We start from the raw sequence: 18,111 nt of genomic DNA on the forward strand, positions 1-18,111 counted from the left end.
TGTGTCCTCAAATTTAATTTATCAAGTATAGAGTTCAAAAACATGACAAAGAACAATCGGAAGTGAGATAAAATGACCAAATGGGAACACTGATCATCATCTTGGAAGCGATCATAAAGTCAGTGCAGCGGTATCTTTTGTTCCTTCTCCAGCTCTCCACTCTCCGAAACCCCCAGTCTGCAAACTCAGCAGAAATGACTCCTTCTGTACAAGGGTCACTGCAGAAACTTTCTTAACCTTCAGTCAAAAACGTCTGGCGCATGAAAGCCACTTTGCCACTTTATAAAAACCCCCCAAATTACAGCAGTAAATGGTTTCTTTTCATTGCCGGCCTGAGGTCCAGATGAATTCTAATGAGTTCAGCTCAAAGCCTAAAAGCCAATCATGTATGCCCTTCAGTCTTTTGTTGAAATGTCTTTGTTATTGCAGCCACGTTAATCTATTAAATATCCTTCATCATCGGTGAATGCAGCGGCTGGCGGGTTTTGAAGAAGTTTAACAATGTGCAACAAGCCTAACTTCATTTTGTTTCTTTCATCCTTTAAATACAATTATAAATCAGGCGCTGATGATTTAGGCACGCAGATCTGCAAACACAGATAACCAAGACATAATTTCACTTGCTGAACACACACACACACACACACACACACACACACCATTCTCCCACCCAGGGAGATGTTGATGGGAGGCTTTGGAAAGGGGGGGGGATTAGCTTATCAAGTCCCCGCCGTGCGGTTTGATCAATGATTGCAATTGTGCCCGAACTGCAGCTGCAGCAATGTCTTTGGATAACCTATTGACAAAACAGCGCTCACTAAACAAAACAAACAGAACCCAAATGAGCGAGGGGTCAGAGGAAGAAAAGCAAGCCCGAAAGGGGACCAACTGCCAGTCAGAGTATAATCTGTTATCCATCTTAAGTAAATGAAAGAGCGACAATGATGCGTTGGCCTTTGGACCCTTCTTCATCTGGGCTTTAATGATGAAAAATGGCCTCGTGTTCAGGTGCCAGCTCAGCCAGCAGATGGGATCGGGGCGAGTTTCCAGCATGCTCAGAGTGAAACCTATGAAAAAGGCCTTTCATGTGGCTCGTTGCGCGAAACAGGACAGAGAAGAGACTTCAGACACTACAGCAGCAGCATGGGGAGGCTGAGAGAAAAATACCCACCATCACCTTGGGATAGCCCACGGGATCCTTCAGGTAGGGTTCGTACTGACTCAGGTACACAGAGCAGGCTTCAAGTGGGGAGTCCAGAGCCACCTGCAGGTAGACAATGTAATTACAGTGTCAATAAGAATAAGAATAAGAATAATTAAAAAAAAAAAAACACCAAAAATCTGCATCTACTGGAGCGTAACTTTTAATGGATTCTTTATCTTGTCACAACAGATGTCTTGATATATGTAATTATCAACTATGTAAACTAAATTTTAGAGTAACACACTGTATGAGTAATAAAACTTCCATTTTGGTAAATCATGCAGTTATTGGTGTGAGACAAAAAAAAAGTCAGTTTTCATGCGTTTATACACAGATATATTGACAGTAAAAAGCTTTTGCGAATAAGATGGAGTGACGTTCAGTTTTACAGTACAAATATTTATTACAAAGCATGTGCAGTCTCTCTTCTATTCTTTTAGAAAGCCCAAAATATATTGATAAAAATATAATTTCACATATTGACATTTTTTCATTTTAAAGCTAGGGTATGTGACTTTTATAAAATAAAACATGTGTTTAAAACATTTGTTAAAACTGTCACTGTGTCGTGGCGATATTGAATGAGGCAGATCATCAGTGAAAAAATTGAGCTCTTCTGCCATCTCCCAGTGCTCCCAGTGCTAAGTACAGAAATACACAGTTCGGTCAGAAACAACGAATCAGAACCAGGAAGAGGGTTTTGGGCATAGTTAATCATCTTCCCCTTTGCTCTCTGCTATGCTACAGTTGGTTCCCATCAGCAGAGCCTGACAAGAATGCTAATGCTAGTTAGCATGGGCACCGATGATACCACATTTAAGTTTTCTTGGAACGGTAAGTTGTTTCTGCACTGTTTGCACATTGAGCGAGCTTGATTGACAGCGCTAAAACCTTCCTCCTGGCTCTGATTGGTTGTTTTTGACCAGGAGCTATGTTTTTTTTTTTTATTTCAAATAGCAATAGTAGCACTAGGTGGAGGTGGAGGAGCTAGATTTTTTTTTTTTTTTTGTTCATTTGTGTAAGTAGTTGCATTGTCTCTCTGTAAATGCTGACCCAATTTGAAAACTGTCTGACTTCCAAAATTCTTCCTTGAACTCTGGTAATAGCAGTAAGTAAGTGTGACGTACTCACCAAGCCTCTGAGGACGGTGAAAGCCATGGCAGCCAACAGGAGCACCACCAGGATCAGGTCCAAGGGACGCCAGATTAGCTTCATGGTCTGAACGTGTTGGGCCTATGAGCAGGCGTGAAACAAGGGCAGAGCACAGAGCGGCTTAGCCCTGGCTGATGTTTGGTCATACTTTCAACTTTACATGCAACATTTTACCACTCAAGCGTAAAAGTTTACTCTTTAAATCTGAAGCTGAATTGGATCTAGTGACATGACAACGGACCAGAACATTCCAGTAAATGCACGCTTGTGCTTTGGATTTATTTCAGACAGGCTGTTCATGCAAGAAGTTCATCAAATGTTTCATAGCTGAAAGTGAGGATGTTACAAAAAGCATCTCACCGCAGCTATTGTTGCCAAAACACGAGCTTTTACAGAGCAATGTAAAAGCTCGTGTTTTTACAGTCGGAATGCAGTTTTGTTGATATCCTTTGGTTAATAGAGTAAAAAGCTGGTTGATCATTGGCATTAACCAGCAATTAAAACTATTAAACTTCTACTTCCAAAGATAAATAAATAAAAAAAATAAGATTAGACATTAATACTTGAACACTTGTTTTGGGTAAAAGTGAATATTTAAAAGGGCGTCTTCACTTATTAACAAGACTGCTAACATCTCACACCAACTCAACTCTCAGTTTTCAGATTCAAGTCAAGTCAATGCGATGTGAATTCACGCTATCACGTTGCCACTGTGTGTATAAAATACAGCAACTGACTTGTCATACGGCGGGCATGAGTCCCCATCACAGAGAAAGGACGGTAAAGTTTATCAGGCTGATCAAACAGCATAAACACTGTATCCATAAAGCTCTTCAGAATCACATCGAAGGTCAAATCACTAATGCATCAGACTCACATTGTATCCACCGATAAGCGGCCTGTCCTTGGGCCGAGTGAACAGGGTGACGGCTCCCAGCACGGGCATCAAAAGAAAGAGAAAATTGAGCCAGAAGGCTGGACGAACCTCCGACCCGTATTTACCTGCCAGAAGCACACATCTATCAGCTTGTACTTAGCATTTCAAGGGCTGCAAACATATCCACGTAGCCCAATTATTGAACTTCCTGATAAAGATAAAAACTAAAAAAATAAAAAAAATCTCTCAAACATGCGGCGCAGCCTGCCTTGGATTGCACAACAGACCGCAGAGCACATTGCCAGCAGAGGAGTTTGATCTTGTGACACTTGTGCATATGCAGTTAGAAATGCCAAGAACAGATGCTTCAAGTTGGTTTCGTGCTTTGTTCTGCAGGATGCTTGCCCGTGCTTTGTTTTGCCGCCTGAACTGTGACGCTGATGGTACATGGCGGGGCAGATGTTTGCTTGATTAAAGCTGGGACTGGTGGGAGACAGGATAGAATATTAGCCTCACCTGCTACTATTCCGGTAATAAACACACTCATGTTAGCGCACAAGGAGCCGGCCCAGAACAGGCCCAGGGTACGATAGGCTCTCCTGTGGAAGAAACAAACAAACAAACAAACAAAACAAAAAAAAAGATGCATGCTTTTTAATGATCTTCAATTATATTTACAGAAACAATTTAAAAGACTGAAGGCGGCGCTTTGCTAAACTGAATTCAACATGTGACTTGAATGTATTACAAGGCCTCATTTTACAATTTAAGGCTATATAATCAGTTTTCAGATCCAGTTACGGTAATTATCTACAATGAATCAAACTGTGTCGAACTTGCAGATAATAACAAAGATTTTCTACAAAGTTTTCAGACAAGCTCGATAAAGCTAGCTCACCATTTGTTGTCTCTTTTGGCAACAAGCAGCCATTTATGTATACACTAGCCTAGAAAAGCATTGCTTCCTCTTTTTCAAATGTTTTTGTCATGTCACACTGGCAAACATCAGCTAATTTTATTAAGATTTTATGATTTCACAATAAGCAGAGCATTATTGTGAAGTGAAAGGAATAGAAGGTATTATTTGTAACTTTTTTCTTTAATCTGATATCCTTAAACAAAATCCTGCACAGCAAATTAGTTTCAGGAGACCATAATGGACCAAAACCATAAGAACAAAACTGAACTCTGGGGAATACAGCCAAGATTTTGTTTGGCAGAAAACTGTCACTGTACAACCCCAAGAACACATAGTGAAACACGTGGATGGCAGCATTATGACATGAGGATACTTTTCTTTGGCATGGATGGGAAAAGCGGTGAGAGTTTATGGAAAAATACATGTAATTCTGAAAGAAAACCTTAGACAGGCTCCAAAAGACTGGAGTGAATGTCGCCATTCCTGTAGAACAACAACCCCATAAACATACAGACAAACCCGTGGATATATTTAAAAATCAATGTCAACAGATGATTTCCATCATATCCAACTGAGCTTGAGGTATTTTGGAAAAAAAGAATGGGTAAATATTTCCGCTTCTAGATGTGCAAGGCTTGTAGAAACACTCTACAACTCTAAAAGGCATCTAATAACTGACTCAGAGGGTCTGAATATAATGTTCACTGCACTTGTTAGATTTTGATTTCAACAAATATGTCAGAAACCTTGCATCATTTCCCTCTCACTTTACAAACGTGCACCACTCTGTGCTGTTTCGTCACATAAAATTCCAACTGTAAAAACAGAAGTTCGTGATTGTAACCTGGTAAAACATGAAAAAAAGTGTATGATTGCTTTAGCAAGACGGTGTTTTGTTGTGAGGACAGGCAAAGATAAAGTGGACACAACTTGACTTGAGCTGCATTCACGAGCGCCCACCTGTCTGTTATCCTGCTGATCATCATCAGGTAGAGGATAAAGTGTGCTATTCCATCCCAGTAACACATCATGATGGCATATGAAGTCCCCAGATATGGCTCACCCTAAAACATTAATGAATATCATGGCTTAAAAATCCTGGTAAATAAATACCTAACATGGATTTCTGCTCTTTTTTTTAATTAAATTATTTCTGGTAGTGGTGTTGTTTTATGCGATTATTAACAGTAAGAAAATTCAACTTACTGTCTTCTGGTAGAAATCCATAAAGCCAGAAATTATGCCGTCATATTCCAAGGCACTGGTCAGGTCAATGACACATGTAAAACAAAACTCTGCAAAAACTGCGTTGGAAAAAGAATATTAGTTAAAGTTCCAATTCTGTTGGGGGAAAAAAAAAGACAATTATTCTTTAAAAAAAAAAAAATTTTATTCATGTTTACCACTGGGAATCAGAAAAAAAAACTATTCAGACCATCAACCTTTATCCAGCTTTTCTGTGAGCTGCTTTTGAGCTCTGAAATGTTTGCCTTCAACCAGCAAGCCATTGATTTATAGAAGAGTGTGGGGAGGTAAATTAAGTCTTGAGTGAAATGGTAGGCTGGGGGCATGTTTTAATCACACTGAGAAGCCTAGCCTCAGGTTTAACACCCAGCAGAGCTGAAAGGCCTTGTCCTGCAGGCAGAATCTAATAGAGGAGGCAACATTAAACTGTGTTACAATTCAGCTAAAGCCCTCACACCATAATCTCTGAAAAGGTAATCATTTTAAGTGCTATTTCGTATCACCTGCTTTTTTTTTTCTTTCTTTCTTCGCATGTAAAAAATAAAAATGTAAAAAATAGTTCATATTCTGTGAACGCCGCATGTTACGAAGCAGCTCTGGGATGCCACGTTGGGCTATTATGACACATTAAAGACGCGCGCCGACTGAGATGTTGACAGCCACAATAATGTGGGCTGGACCGAGTGTTTTAAATATCAGAAGATGATGTCCCTCTCAGTCCCCCTGGTTTTAATTATAAATGGCTGCTGCAGCCACTCTATTCTGTGTCCCTGCAGGACCAGAAAGTAAGAAAAACGTACCAAGAGAAACCTCAGATATGTGTAGCTCTTTTATCAGCATTCTCGCTTTTATCACTTCAAATTCTTTGACATTTGTAGCTGTATCTTCAATATTTTTAAACCCTTTTGCTGAATGTGGAATCAGTTTGTGTTATATACGTGTTTAGAAACAGCTTCTCACTTTCCACATGCACGGTCATATGGGGACAAAATCTTAACACAATGGCTAAAGACTCCCAGTCTGTGGAGGAGGGTACGGGGGGGTGGGGGGCGGGGGGGAATTGAACCAGTCATGCCATAGAAAAGTCTGATTAGACTTTGCTCTGATCCTGATCAGTATAAGCAGCTTTGAACATATCAAGCAAGATCATATTGGGTAAAATTCTTGTTTTTCACTCTGATATAGTGAGCAGTGGGTGAAGCTTCTGGAAATCCTTGAGTTCAGCTCGGTACCGAAGTGTGGAGGGTATTTAAGGTGTTCAAATCCGGAGAATTTCGAAACCCTATGTATGTGCGCAAGTGGGTTGAGAAGTGCACATGGTTGCGTTGATTACCAAAGAATAAGAAGTCTTTAGGTGGGTTGCCACGAGTGATGAGGTAGTAGAAGAGAAACACAATTACCAGCACAGCGACACCGGTCTCCAGGATCACATAAGGCCTGTGGGGGGAAAAAAACACGTGACTGGAAGTACAGCGATTCCACCATCACAGCACAATTTCTCTTCCTCGTTCTTTTTGACTGAACAGTTTCTTCCAGGGGGGGAATTGTGCTGATCTTCTCTGCGAAGCTAAATTACCGACTCGCAGGAGGCCAGATTGCACAACGTACATGCTGAGATTTGAGAGAAATACCTGGTTGTTTGGTTTTCTTTTCACGATTATCTTATTTTGCTTTGTCATGCAGTAGAATGATAGTAAAACATCAAGCACATTTACATTTCAGCTTAAGGTGCATATAGCTTTAAACCCAAATATCTTTTGTTTTTTTTTTAGCTTTATAACTTTTTAAAAGAAGAGAGCAAGGAAGAAGATCCATAATGCTAATAAAAAGCTTTTTTTTTTGCACATGCAGCAGTTTCAGAGCTTTAAAATCCCTGTGCCGTGTTTCTTATAAATATTTATGCTCAGACGAAATATTCCCTATCTATTGTTTTAAAACTACATCATGTTAATTAGTCACATCGATCTGAAAACGTATCGCCTCTGCAACGCGGTTGCCTAATGTTGCGCTAAACCAGAATTACAAGTTTGACTGTAATCATAAAGGAGCCATTAAAAAAAAAAAAAAGCTTTAATCAATCATAAGCATCAAGGAGAGGAAACACTGAGGTAAGGCTATATGTAAGTTCAACACGGCTCTCAGTGTTTACTGGTCAAACGTGCCACTGGAAAAGATTAATGTGGCCGAGATATCTCCAGGCAAGCAGAACAACAACCACAGGGAAACTCTCCACGTCTGCTCGCAGAAGGAAAACAAATGGCTCCCGCGTGGAAGGCGGGCCTCCCCGACTCGACTCGACTGTACGGGAAGATTTATGCACACTATATTGTTTGTTTGCAGAGTGTAAGAGCACAAGGCATATGGCCTGTCAAGAGCAATTCATCAAATTCTTCTGTGCAGTCTGAATTGGCTGTCATCACACACACACACTTGAAAAAAATAATAAGGAAAAGAAAAAAACAGAACCAGCTGAAATATTCACCTAAGAGGTGCATAAGAGATGCACCTCGGAGATAAGAGATGCATTGGGAAAAACACAGAGGAGTGGACACCAACTAGGGCTTTGTTTATGTAGAGTTAAGCTTTGCAGTGAGCAACCGTGAAAACCTGCGAATGCTATGCAGCTTTTATCCAATGAATTGACAGGAACATGTGACCAGTAAGTGAGAGAATTATTCCTTGCAGCTGAAAGAAGTAATTATGTTCAAGATGATATCAGAATGTCTCCACAGGTTCAGCTTGCTGTTTTCTATTGTGACATCTTTTGCTTTCCTACCCCCCCTGAGAAAGTCAGATTTATTTTTATTTTGGAAGGGCAATTAAAATAGTCTAACGAAAGCAGTAATTATATGATGTATTGCTTAGTTGCAGCTGATAAAAGGCAACTGTGAGCTTGCAGAGTCCTCTACTGGCGGTAAAGTTCATATTATCACACGGCAGAGGAAGGATTACAATATTCTCCAAAAAAACATTTTAACTTACTGCATATTATCAGCTGTTTAAATCATTAATAAATACAAGTATTGTGAGCACATTTTTAAAAAAAATAATTTAAACTTCCCACTTTGTGTTACAATAAATTTTTGATATGCAAAACTCTTTGATTAACTGTGTATTGAAGCAAAAACAAAAAAAAAGAAAATAAAAAAGATCACTAAACATATTATTACTTACTCTTGAAACTCAGGGGTGGTGTTCATTGCATAAAGAACACCAAGGGCAGAAAACGAAAATAAAAACACTAAAGTCTCCATTTCTTCAAGTGGTTATTGGTCCCCTCCCTGCAGAATACGGAGAAAAGTTGAACATAAAGGCTGATTATATTACGCCTGTTGAACCAATATCAAATCATTGATCTGTTTCTAGAAACTAATATTCATCAAGTGTGCTATATTTGAAAAAAAAAAAAAAGATATTTAAATAATTTATCATGTATTAAGGTAAAAAAAAAAAAAGATTTACAACAGAAACAGCGCAGACTCTTACCTTCTGGCTACCCTTTTGGTGGATTAATCGAACTACAGCTGGACGGAGGCGCACAAGGATTTTTCTTTGGAAAAGAACGAAGTGGGCAACAAAGAGACCCTTGAGTCAAACTTATGCAATCTGAGTGTGAGCAGATTTACCTAAGACGTATTAGAGGATTTTAAGTTACACTCATTCCTGTGTTGTGCTGCAATTAGTGCTGTGTTTGAAATAAACAAAAAATGTTCTTTGAGTTAATGCTCCCAAAGGAATTTACAGACTCAACTCTACAGTTCTACCTTATATAGTAAACATAGTGCTTCCTCCTTAGCAGCTTTGCTCTTGTTGTTCCATAAGTGAGCTTTTTATTGTGTTCAAATACCTGCTGGAATGCGTTATGTGTTTTCCCGTGACATGAGTTTATTGGGTTTCCTCTCTCCCTCTGAATGTGTGCTGCTCTATCTGGCATCATCTGTTTTATTTGTCTGTTTCCCCAGAAGAACTGCAAACGGAGATTAAAAACACAGAATGCATCAAAAACACTGACGACGTAACCACATTAAAAACAACAAAATTTTAAAGTACTAAAATGTAACCAAGTATTAAGCTAAGAAATGATAAAGTAATCTCTGACCTCTAAGGGACCAAGACTGACCAGTAAACGGTCAAAGCAGAACAGGATCTTGTAAGTCCTGCAAAATAAGCAATCGGGCAATGAACCTGGCTTGTTCGTCCAGCGCAGGTGATTTATTGGATTCAGATGTGGGTTATCTGTTGACCAAATCAGCATTTTGTTGTGCTCCTCCAACCAATCTTGGACCATGTTTTCTTACTTTGAGGCGGGGTGCAGTATCCTGCTGAAAGAGGCCACAGACATTAGAGAATACCATTTACATGTAAAGGTGTAAAGATTCTGCAGCAATCCTTAGGTTGGAGACATAAATGGCATGTCCTGGTTTTTCCCAGCATCAAATTTCCCAAAGCATTATCCTCATTCTCCCACCTCTCCTTCTTCCCAAAATAAATTTTTGTGGCAAGTGTTGCGCAGATAAAAAAAACTCACAAAAAAGGCACCAAGATGAGTTAAAAGGCAGGCCATCTCACCAGGCCATCTCACCTCCATCTACTGCTCAGTTGTGCTGTTGCTCTCATAAACATTTCTAGTGTTTTCATTGATTGCCATACCATTCGTCTTTCATAGAATCACTTTTGATAGACAATGACCACTGCAGACCATGGATACCAAACAAAAGATTTAGCTTCGGAGACTTTCTGAAGGGAAATGCAAAATGATGCCCTTACTAAAATCTGCCCAATCATTCTGTCCGACCCACTGAAACGGAACCGTGTTTGGGGTAATTATGCCCTTTCTGCTCAGGATATTTAAAGCAAGAAACTCGCTCACAGTGACTGACAATAACTAAAAGTTGAAACCCAAAAAAAAAAAAAAAAAAGAAAAAAAAGCAATAGCAATGTTTGCCTTCATGTGCCCTTGAATGCGGTGTATTTACAGAAACTCTCCAGCAGGGTGTGACAAATACTAAAAAAAAATCCACATTGTTTTATCTGCACTTCTTATGCAAACAAACACACTGGTTAGCATATTATGTTTGTCGAAAAAATGTGTTATTTGTAGACAGATGCATGTTTTATCCTCTCTTTTGTTTAAGTCTGACGTGTATAACATAGGTAGACGAATTACCAAACCACTGCGAAAATGGATTTATTCTGCTTTTACTTTCTCTTTCATTAAAAGTAGCCTTGTTGACAGTTGACACTTGAAAAATGATGAAGTATCAGAGAGTATAAGAACAACCTTGTGAGCGTCTTTCATCGTGGAAACACCACCCTCCGCTTTCACAATCACTCTCCTTTGTTGGGAAAAGGGGAGACTGATATACCAGGAAAGAGGTGGCAGCGTATGTTTGCGGGAAGCCTTTGGAGCTCTTCCAGCTCTGTTGGTCAATATCACAAAATGGACTGATGAATGCCAAAATCAGACAATGAGCTTAAGATAAGAGAATTTCTTACTGCATTTAATATCAGAGATGACATGTGCTTTTATATATAATTACTTCTGCGGGGAACTTGATTGTTTATGTTGGCTAAAATAAATGGGAAGCAATAAAACAATGAGGCACTACAGAAGATGAACTATTCAACAATAGATGGATTGGTCACTTCTTTTTATGCTAAACCCCAATAATATTATAACCCCTTGCCTTGGATTGGATGATTTCTCTTTTTTTTAAATAAAAAAAGAAAGAAAACTCAACTATCATCTAGATATTAAATGAGCATGTTAAACTTTTGTTTTAATATTTGAGCTATAGCTGACAAGTTATGTGTGTGTGTGCTGAGGGGCTTCAATTGATGATAAACTTGTATAAAACAGTGATGCAGCAGTCTATCTTACTGAGGCTAACCAAATTTTAAATTTCTCTTTAGATGAATTTTGGAAATAAGATTTTTTTTTATTCCTAAAGTTTACTTTAAGTTTATTGTGTCTGTAGTTTTGTTGCACTTTTACTTTAATTATTATTTATTGTATTTTACTGCAGTCATAAACTTCAACACCAATTAAATAGGCATTATACATCTTGTTATTTCAGCTTTTTATATCTATTTAATTGCCCTCTGAAGAGTACAAAGCACAAAGGAGGTTTGTGCATTTACTTTATGTAAAGTAAATGTTCGGGAAGGATTGGTCTAGCCTTAAAGATAAGCTCGCAGTTAAACCTGTCTAAAATTGGTCATTACAGGCAACAGGAAGCTGAAACCTAATAATACACACATGAACGTGCCTCTTTTAGAGTTTCTTAATGTGATTTATTATAACTATCAATTAAGTGTTGCCGTGCAACTTAAAGAGATTTGAACATCATTAATCAGTAACTGTGTGTGCTGGTATACATTTGAAACTCATTATGAACATCACTATAACTATATTTATGACTATGGTATTATAATTTAATGTGCTGCATATGGTCATTGTTAAGTGTTAGGCTTGTTGTAAAGCAAATACTTTAGGCAGGTATGGTCCATTAATTGCTGCTGTGAACTATTTCTGGCCTGGCTGTTCGGTGCTCTCGATCAACAAGCGGCTCTGCGCGTGACGACAGCGGCGGAAATATTTTCTCTCTATTCAAAATGGCACCGTCTCAATCAGGAAGTAAGGAAAACAACTAGGAAGACTAACTTGGATAAATATCCCGGTTTGAGCTACTTTGACCCGAGTGCTCGTTCAGAATCAGGCCATTGTCTTCGTGGATAAGACTAACTGCAAATAGCCCACTCACGGTAAGTCTCAGTCGAAGATATTTTTCAGACCAGCGACACATCGGCTTTAAAACGAGACGCATTCTAGGCAGCCTCTCCTAGGTGCGCACGTTTTTAACAACGGGTCACCCAGGGATTTAAGTAGTTTGTTTTAGTTCAGCGTTATTACGTTATATGGTGTTGGTCGACTTTGGCTAAGGTTCAGTCTATGAAAGTTTTGTATCAAATAAGCAAAACTGTGTATCTTATACATTTTTTATACAAGCGTATGCTTATAATAATACTATTACCCTATGTTATTATCCGATTTTAGCAACATAAATCAGCAGGCCTTGGGCACTGTCAAAAACACAAACTAAAGTTACGTTTAATCGCTTAACCTATTTTACTACAATTCTATAAGAAAGTTAAGTATTTGTCACAGTTTTGCCGTACACAAAATGTTTAAAAAACCTTGTACATTTGAGCGCGGCTCCAACGATGTTACAAAACAAACATACCCAAAGTCTGAAAAAGGCTACGAGCGATGCTAACCTAGCTATCTCTATTATTTATCTAAAAAGTATTGCTTATTGCGGCAAACTGATATAGGATAATACCCCGCTTTGACCTCTTCGACTGTTGTTCAAGAAAACAATTTGTTTAACCAGTGGATGTTTTTAAGTCCCTTTGGTTGTTTTTGAACAGCTTGTTAATGCATCGTTAACCGTCCGGCAAGCTAACAGTAGTAGCAGTGTAACACTACGTAGAGCTCTGGCTGCTCTCCTTTGTGCTTTGTACTCTTCAGGGGACCTTTAAAATGTATTTGGTGGGAATTATATCTCGGTTTCCCCAGGTATTTTAAGAAAGAAAAAAAAAACCTTAAAAGTTTGCAGTAGTATATTTGGACTTCAAGCGCAAAAAACGTACTTTGGTGGCATTTAAATAGACAGAGTCAACAGCAAAGGTGAAAACTCTTCTCGCTCTCAGAAAGCCATGCTGAGTTGGTTGAAAGTTGAGATCATTCTTTCTCGAAACCTGATAAATTAAGTTACAATGCCCGTAATATGTATAATTTACACTTTATTGATTTTCGACAAAAAACAGCGGTGTTATGAAATAAAGAACAGTGTACATTGATCAGTTGTAAGTTTGTACCAATCAGTCTTGGACTGAATACAATCAACAAGGTGTAGTAGAATATTATAAACATAATTACAACTACTAATGTCTTAAGTTTAGCGATTAAAGTGCTTTTGTTTTGAGCCCTCTCGTTTCTCCTCTTGTTGCTGCACGTTGCCAGTCAGCTGGCCGAAAGAGTCATGCACTCGCAGTTCAATTTTCGAAGATTCACCTTTTTGCAGATTTTTCTATGGAACATAACAGAATTGTGTGTGGATTTTTTAAATAGAGCATATCTGATACATTTGAAAGAAAATACAGCTTGGAAAGGCTGAGCTACCTGGGTGCTAGGCAACTTGACACAGTATTGGCTGACATTTACAGAGCAGCCAATCCAGGCAGGAGCAGCAACCAAATGTTGGCACTGATTGGCTGTACCCCTAAGAGCAGAGATAATGAAAAGTTTAGATAATAAGTTCTGCAGTAGTGTCAAGATGGTTTCCACTATTTATTAATGTGTACTAAGATATATTCGTGTCTTTAGAAGGGTCTCAAGTATTCACAGATTTTAAGTGTTTGTGTACATCCGTGAATATCAGGGGTTCACAATTGTGAAAAACATTGACAGTCAGGACTTGTTAGTGCTATTCATTCCACCTAAGCTACATGGGGAAAGCAATCAAAGAGGATAATGGAAACTTAAAAAAATAATATACAATTGGATTTGAGCATTTTGGGATTTTTTTCAATAATGAATCAAAACAACTCAACTACTTAGAGACAGAAAGGGCAGACCGAGGTGGAGCCATTAAGCTAACATTATTTTAAACTACAGTCTGTAAGCCACAAGAAGGATGATTTTATTAAAATTTTGAATTTAATGAAATCAATTATTAAATTGAATCCCTTTTTGGATTAATAAAGTATTTTTCAGTTTGAGTTTGAATTTTAATTAAATTTGAAATAATGGAAAATAATTATAGTAAAAAAAATATATATACATATATGGCACTGCATTAATCCATATACTTCTGTTGTAGAAGCTATTGCTGCATTTTTGATTTTTTTTTTTAAAGAAGCAAATATTTGATTTTTATTTTCTGTAGTTTCCTTAGCTTTCTTCTCAAGATTGTAATTCCATCAGAAACTTCTTAGTAGTCTGTCCATTGTATCACTCTTAATAAAAGAAGCATGTATTTTTTTTTACACATTTTATTTTATCGGTACGTATTTTTGCTGCAAAAGACAGGCACTGAACCCCAAAACATTGTCCTAATGTGTTAAGAACACAATAAAACATCAGGAGATGGTTGGAGAGGTGAGCGGTTTACTAAGAATGAAATGGAAATGGCTCACCCAAAGCTGTCCCCTCTAGGACTTTTTTCTTTCCTGCAATTTTCACTCTTTGGTTTCCACTGTGTCTGTTGCCTGCAGCAAAGGCTAGCCAAGCCTCTTGCAAGCCTTGACACAGCAGGTTGCCATGGTGGCTGGCTATTTTTCTAATTATGTCATTCCCCCTTGCTGTGAAATGAATAACACGCAAGGTTCCTCTCTCGGTTTTACGCACGTTTCTTACCCCCCTTTCAACAGTCAGTGGCATTTCTCTGATTTGTTGTGAAATCTGTCTTGCAGGCAGCCAGGTCTGGCTCCTCCTCTCCAGCCCAGACTTTTAATATGACAGACAGGGAAACCATTTATTTATTTATTTATTTATTTATTTATTTATTTATTTATTTATTTATTTATTTATTTTTACAAGTATACTACTATTAGCTTATTATATGTTTTTATAACAAGAGATTCAGCAACGGAATCTCATAAAATTGCATGTTTCTTACTGACAAGCAGCGCCTAAATTATTGCATTCATATGTGAAGCTGCTGCAGTTGTATGAGCAACCAGATAGGAACTCATAGCATCCTTTTCCTCCTCCAGGCCAATGTTCTGCTACGCGGCTTTAATGAAAGTTATCTGGAGCCACGCTAAAATGTGATGGGCCCTTCCTGCCTGTGCTTCTCCTCTCCACCAAGTTTCATTAAATTTGGCTTGGTTAGTGTTGTGTAATCCTAGCGACATGGCTGATAAATGGGTAGCGAAACATATTTTTTTATCTTCTGATCTTCTTAACAGAGGAATATTAGTACGGCCAACCTCTTTGTGTTGCGTGCTAACGTGTAGGCTTCTGCTGCATGGCTAATTTTCCAGTGAAACAGTCTATGACTGTTTGCCCTGCAGGGATCTTAAGGATCATGAAACACAATATGTGTTGTGTGCTGTTTATTTCCTTCAGGGACTTTAGGAGTGATATACAGTGAACGTGGAGGCATTTAGCAAAGCAGAAACAGTCAGATTGAAAGCTTATTCGGCTTCTTGCCGGTATAGATGTTGACAGAGCAATGCTCAAGATTTGTTTGACAAATCTTGAATACATTTATCACAAAAAAAATACTTTTCCTGTCTTTTTTTTGGCCGGGGAGGTTGGGGGGGGTTAGCTTATGGATTTGGTGAACAAACAGTTCATGCCCTTTGCTGTTAGCGGCTAAGCCTCTGTTCTCCTTCCCCCCATGTCTCTGCTTGCTCTTTTTTTCTTCTCCCCTCTTCAACTGATGCCAGTAATAAATCTTATTTATAGCCCGTTAGTTGATTAGAGTGAGGCTGAAAAATCTTAAGTGGAGGAAGTGGATTGTTCCTCAGTAATATCTTTGATTTAGACCCTGATTCCTAGGAATTTAACCTTCAATAGGTACAGTTTTTTAATTAGAAGAGATGAGTGGAACAACTGAACAATGGCGAACATATAATTGTGAAGTACTTACTTTTAATGACTGTCTTCATGTCCCATGTTCTGTCTCTTATACATAGACATGAAAGGTGTGTACATGAATATTGTGAAATACTCGGTCATACTCTGGTGTGCCTCGCTGCTACGCGTTCCAGTTCGGCGACTTAAATGTGTCAGATTTGTTACAGGAAAGTCAAACAGGAGTTTCAAAATAGAGCTCATCCTGGAAGGAAATATGAGAGAATTATTAGTGTTTATGAATAGATGAAGGATCGCAGAGTTTGCTATTGTTTCCTTTATCAGATGAGTTTTATAGCCAAGTGCGTGCAATGAGCTGGAAAGGATAGGGGCTTACTTGAACACTTGAACCCATGTTAAATAGGTCACAAGAGGTCACAAGATCCGATGTCTCGTATACCCAGTGCTCAACGACACAATGTTTTATAAAAAGGGACTGAGCCATGCTTGAATAAAAAAATGTTTTGAAATTCGTTCTAACTGCCTTCACAATGCTGACTAATCATGGCTCAGCGGAAGGTTCTCATAGATTTTATTCTACATACACAGTGTCCAGAATGAATCTTATAACTCATTTTTTTATTGCGTTGTCTGAAAGAAACACAGCTAAACAGGGAAGCTTTTAGCGAATAATACTTACAATTGGATATAAGAAGCCATTCATATTAATGAAGAAGTGGCTTCTTCATTGGCCTTGTCCAGCAGAGAGAGACAAGAAAGAAAAGACCCAAATTTATCATAAAATGTGAAGTTGGAGGAGCAACAATGCATCACTTTATGCCGATCACTTTGGCGCCTCGTCTGAGATCTTATTAGGAGGGCGTAAAACCATAAAAATGGTTTCTAGCTTTGAAATATGAGCTTCTTGATATGAAAGTGTCCAAATAAAACTACAGCTAAAACTGTCATTTTAGTAAGTTGTCACTAGAAGTCACTGTCTTTGTGTGTCAGCGTAAACATGATCTCATAACCTTATTATATCCAAAGATCTGCGAGTTAGTTATCATTGTGAGTCAGCATGCTCCATATTATAGGTAACAAACTCTTGAGTCACTTTACAATCCTTTTTTTGTACATGTGAAGGTGGAACATTGCACCACTGAAAATACAGGTTTGTCTGTCCTGATGCTCTGCCAATCTATTTTCATATTGCCTGTGTCGTCGACTTGCTTCATCCTGTCTAACATGTGTTTCCAAAGTTGGCAGTCAGTTTATTTATGTCGACCTATCTTCTGCGGTTCGGTACTCAAAACATTTTCCACTTGGATTAAAGATTTTCTCTTTTTTTCTTGCGAGATAGCAAGGGATTACTCTTTGTTTTCGTAAATCTTTTAGATAAAGCTCAAAGTAGAATTACTGGGAGGATTTGGCATAACTGAATCAAATTGCGGATGTTAATTCAAAACTGCGCTGGAAAAGAATAGAGGAGAATCAGTAGGGAGGATTATTGTAGTGACTCTAATGATACATTGATTTTAATCTTGATGTTTGGTCAATTCACATATTAGCTTTTCATGATTTTTGTCTTAATATTGATGTCATATCCAAATTCTACTCTGTTTTATTAGTTATGCATTTAAAATAACACAGTACAGCCTATGTACCATGCATGAGGTCATACCAAGTTTACTGAGATTAATATTTTGCTGACGTTTAGTTTGTTCCCTGTGTTTACACAAAGCTTGAATTATTTTAAGTAAGTATTTTCTGTGGAGATAAAAATGTGAGCTGCTGATGTCAGTGTAGAATTTGCTGCTCAAAAAAAAAGAGTTTTATTTTAACAAAAAATATATATTTATATATATTTTGGTAAACCAGTTAATCTTTACAGTAAAGTTAACTTTAATTTAAAAATGCAGATGTGAATTGAAACAGTGAAGAGTCAGAAATGAAACACCAGAATTTTAGAATTGAAGAATATAAATTACATTAAATCTGTCAAATTAAAATCAGTGTTTAGTGACAGATCTGCCAAAATGTTCCTAAAAATAGAGAAGTGGATACACTCTTGTCAAGAGGCAGGCCAGCTTTAATTGGTCAGTATTTTATAGTTTTTAAACACAAACTGT

General features: G+C 38.1%; 2 protein-coding genes across 5 annotated transcripts in view; one reads left to right on the top strand and one right to left on the bottom strand.

The window, feature by feature from the left end:
• Positions 1-682: 682 nt before the first annotated feature.
• Positions 683-9,042, bottom strand: LOC106949665 (transmembrane 6 superfamily member 2-like). 2 transcript variants are annotated; one of them, XM_015036069.1, is made up of 10 exons: positions 8,884-9,042; positions 8,572-8,678; positions 6,731-6,834; positions 5,359-5,456; positions 5,113-5,216; positions 3,750-3,832; positions 3,234-3,358; positions 2,336-2,437; positions 1,172-1,264; positions 692-1,080 (listed from the first exon to the last, which is right to left on the bottom strand). In XM_015036069.1, the coding sequence occupies exons 2-10, from the start codon at positions 8,649-8,651 to the stop codon at positions 712-714; spliced, it is 1,158 nt and encodes a 385-aa protein (XP_014891555.1). In that variant the 5' UTR covers positions 8,652-8,678; positions 8,884-9,042; the 3' UTR covers positions 692-711. The 2 variants fall into 2 exon arrangements, with proteins under 2 accessions (XP_014891556.1, XP_014891555.1); XM_015036070.1 differs by lacking the exons at positions 8,572-8,678; positions 8,884-9,042 and adding an exon at positions 7,880-7,986 and having other exon boundaries at positions 683-1,080.
• Positions 9,043-11,981: 2,939 nt separating this feature from the next.
• sbno2b (strawberry notch homolog 2b) overlaps positions 11,982-18,111 on the top strand; it is a 69,833-nt gene continuing 63,703 nt past the window's right edge. For all 3 annotated transcript variants that reach the window (XM_015036074.1, XM_015036072.1, XM_015036071.1), the window contains exon 1: positions 11,982-12,162. The gene's annotated coding sequence lies outside the window, so the exon portion shown is untranslated. The remainder of the gene's footprint in view (positions 12,163-18,111) is intronic.

This window comes from Poecilia latipinna, unplaced genomic scaffold, assembly GCF_001443285.1.
Source record: "Poecilia latipinna isolate Pla-1442-1.1 unplaced genomic scaffold, P_latipinna-1.0 Scaffold357, whole genome shotgun sequence".
Lineage (NCBI taxonomy): Eukaryota > Metazoa > Chordata > Actinopteri > Cyprinodontiformes > Poeciliidae > Poecilia > Poecilia latipinna.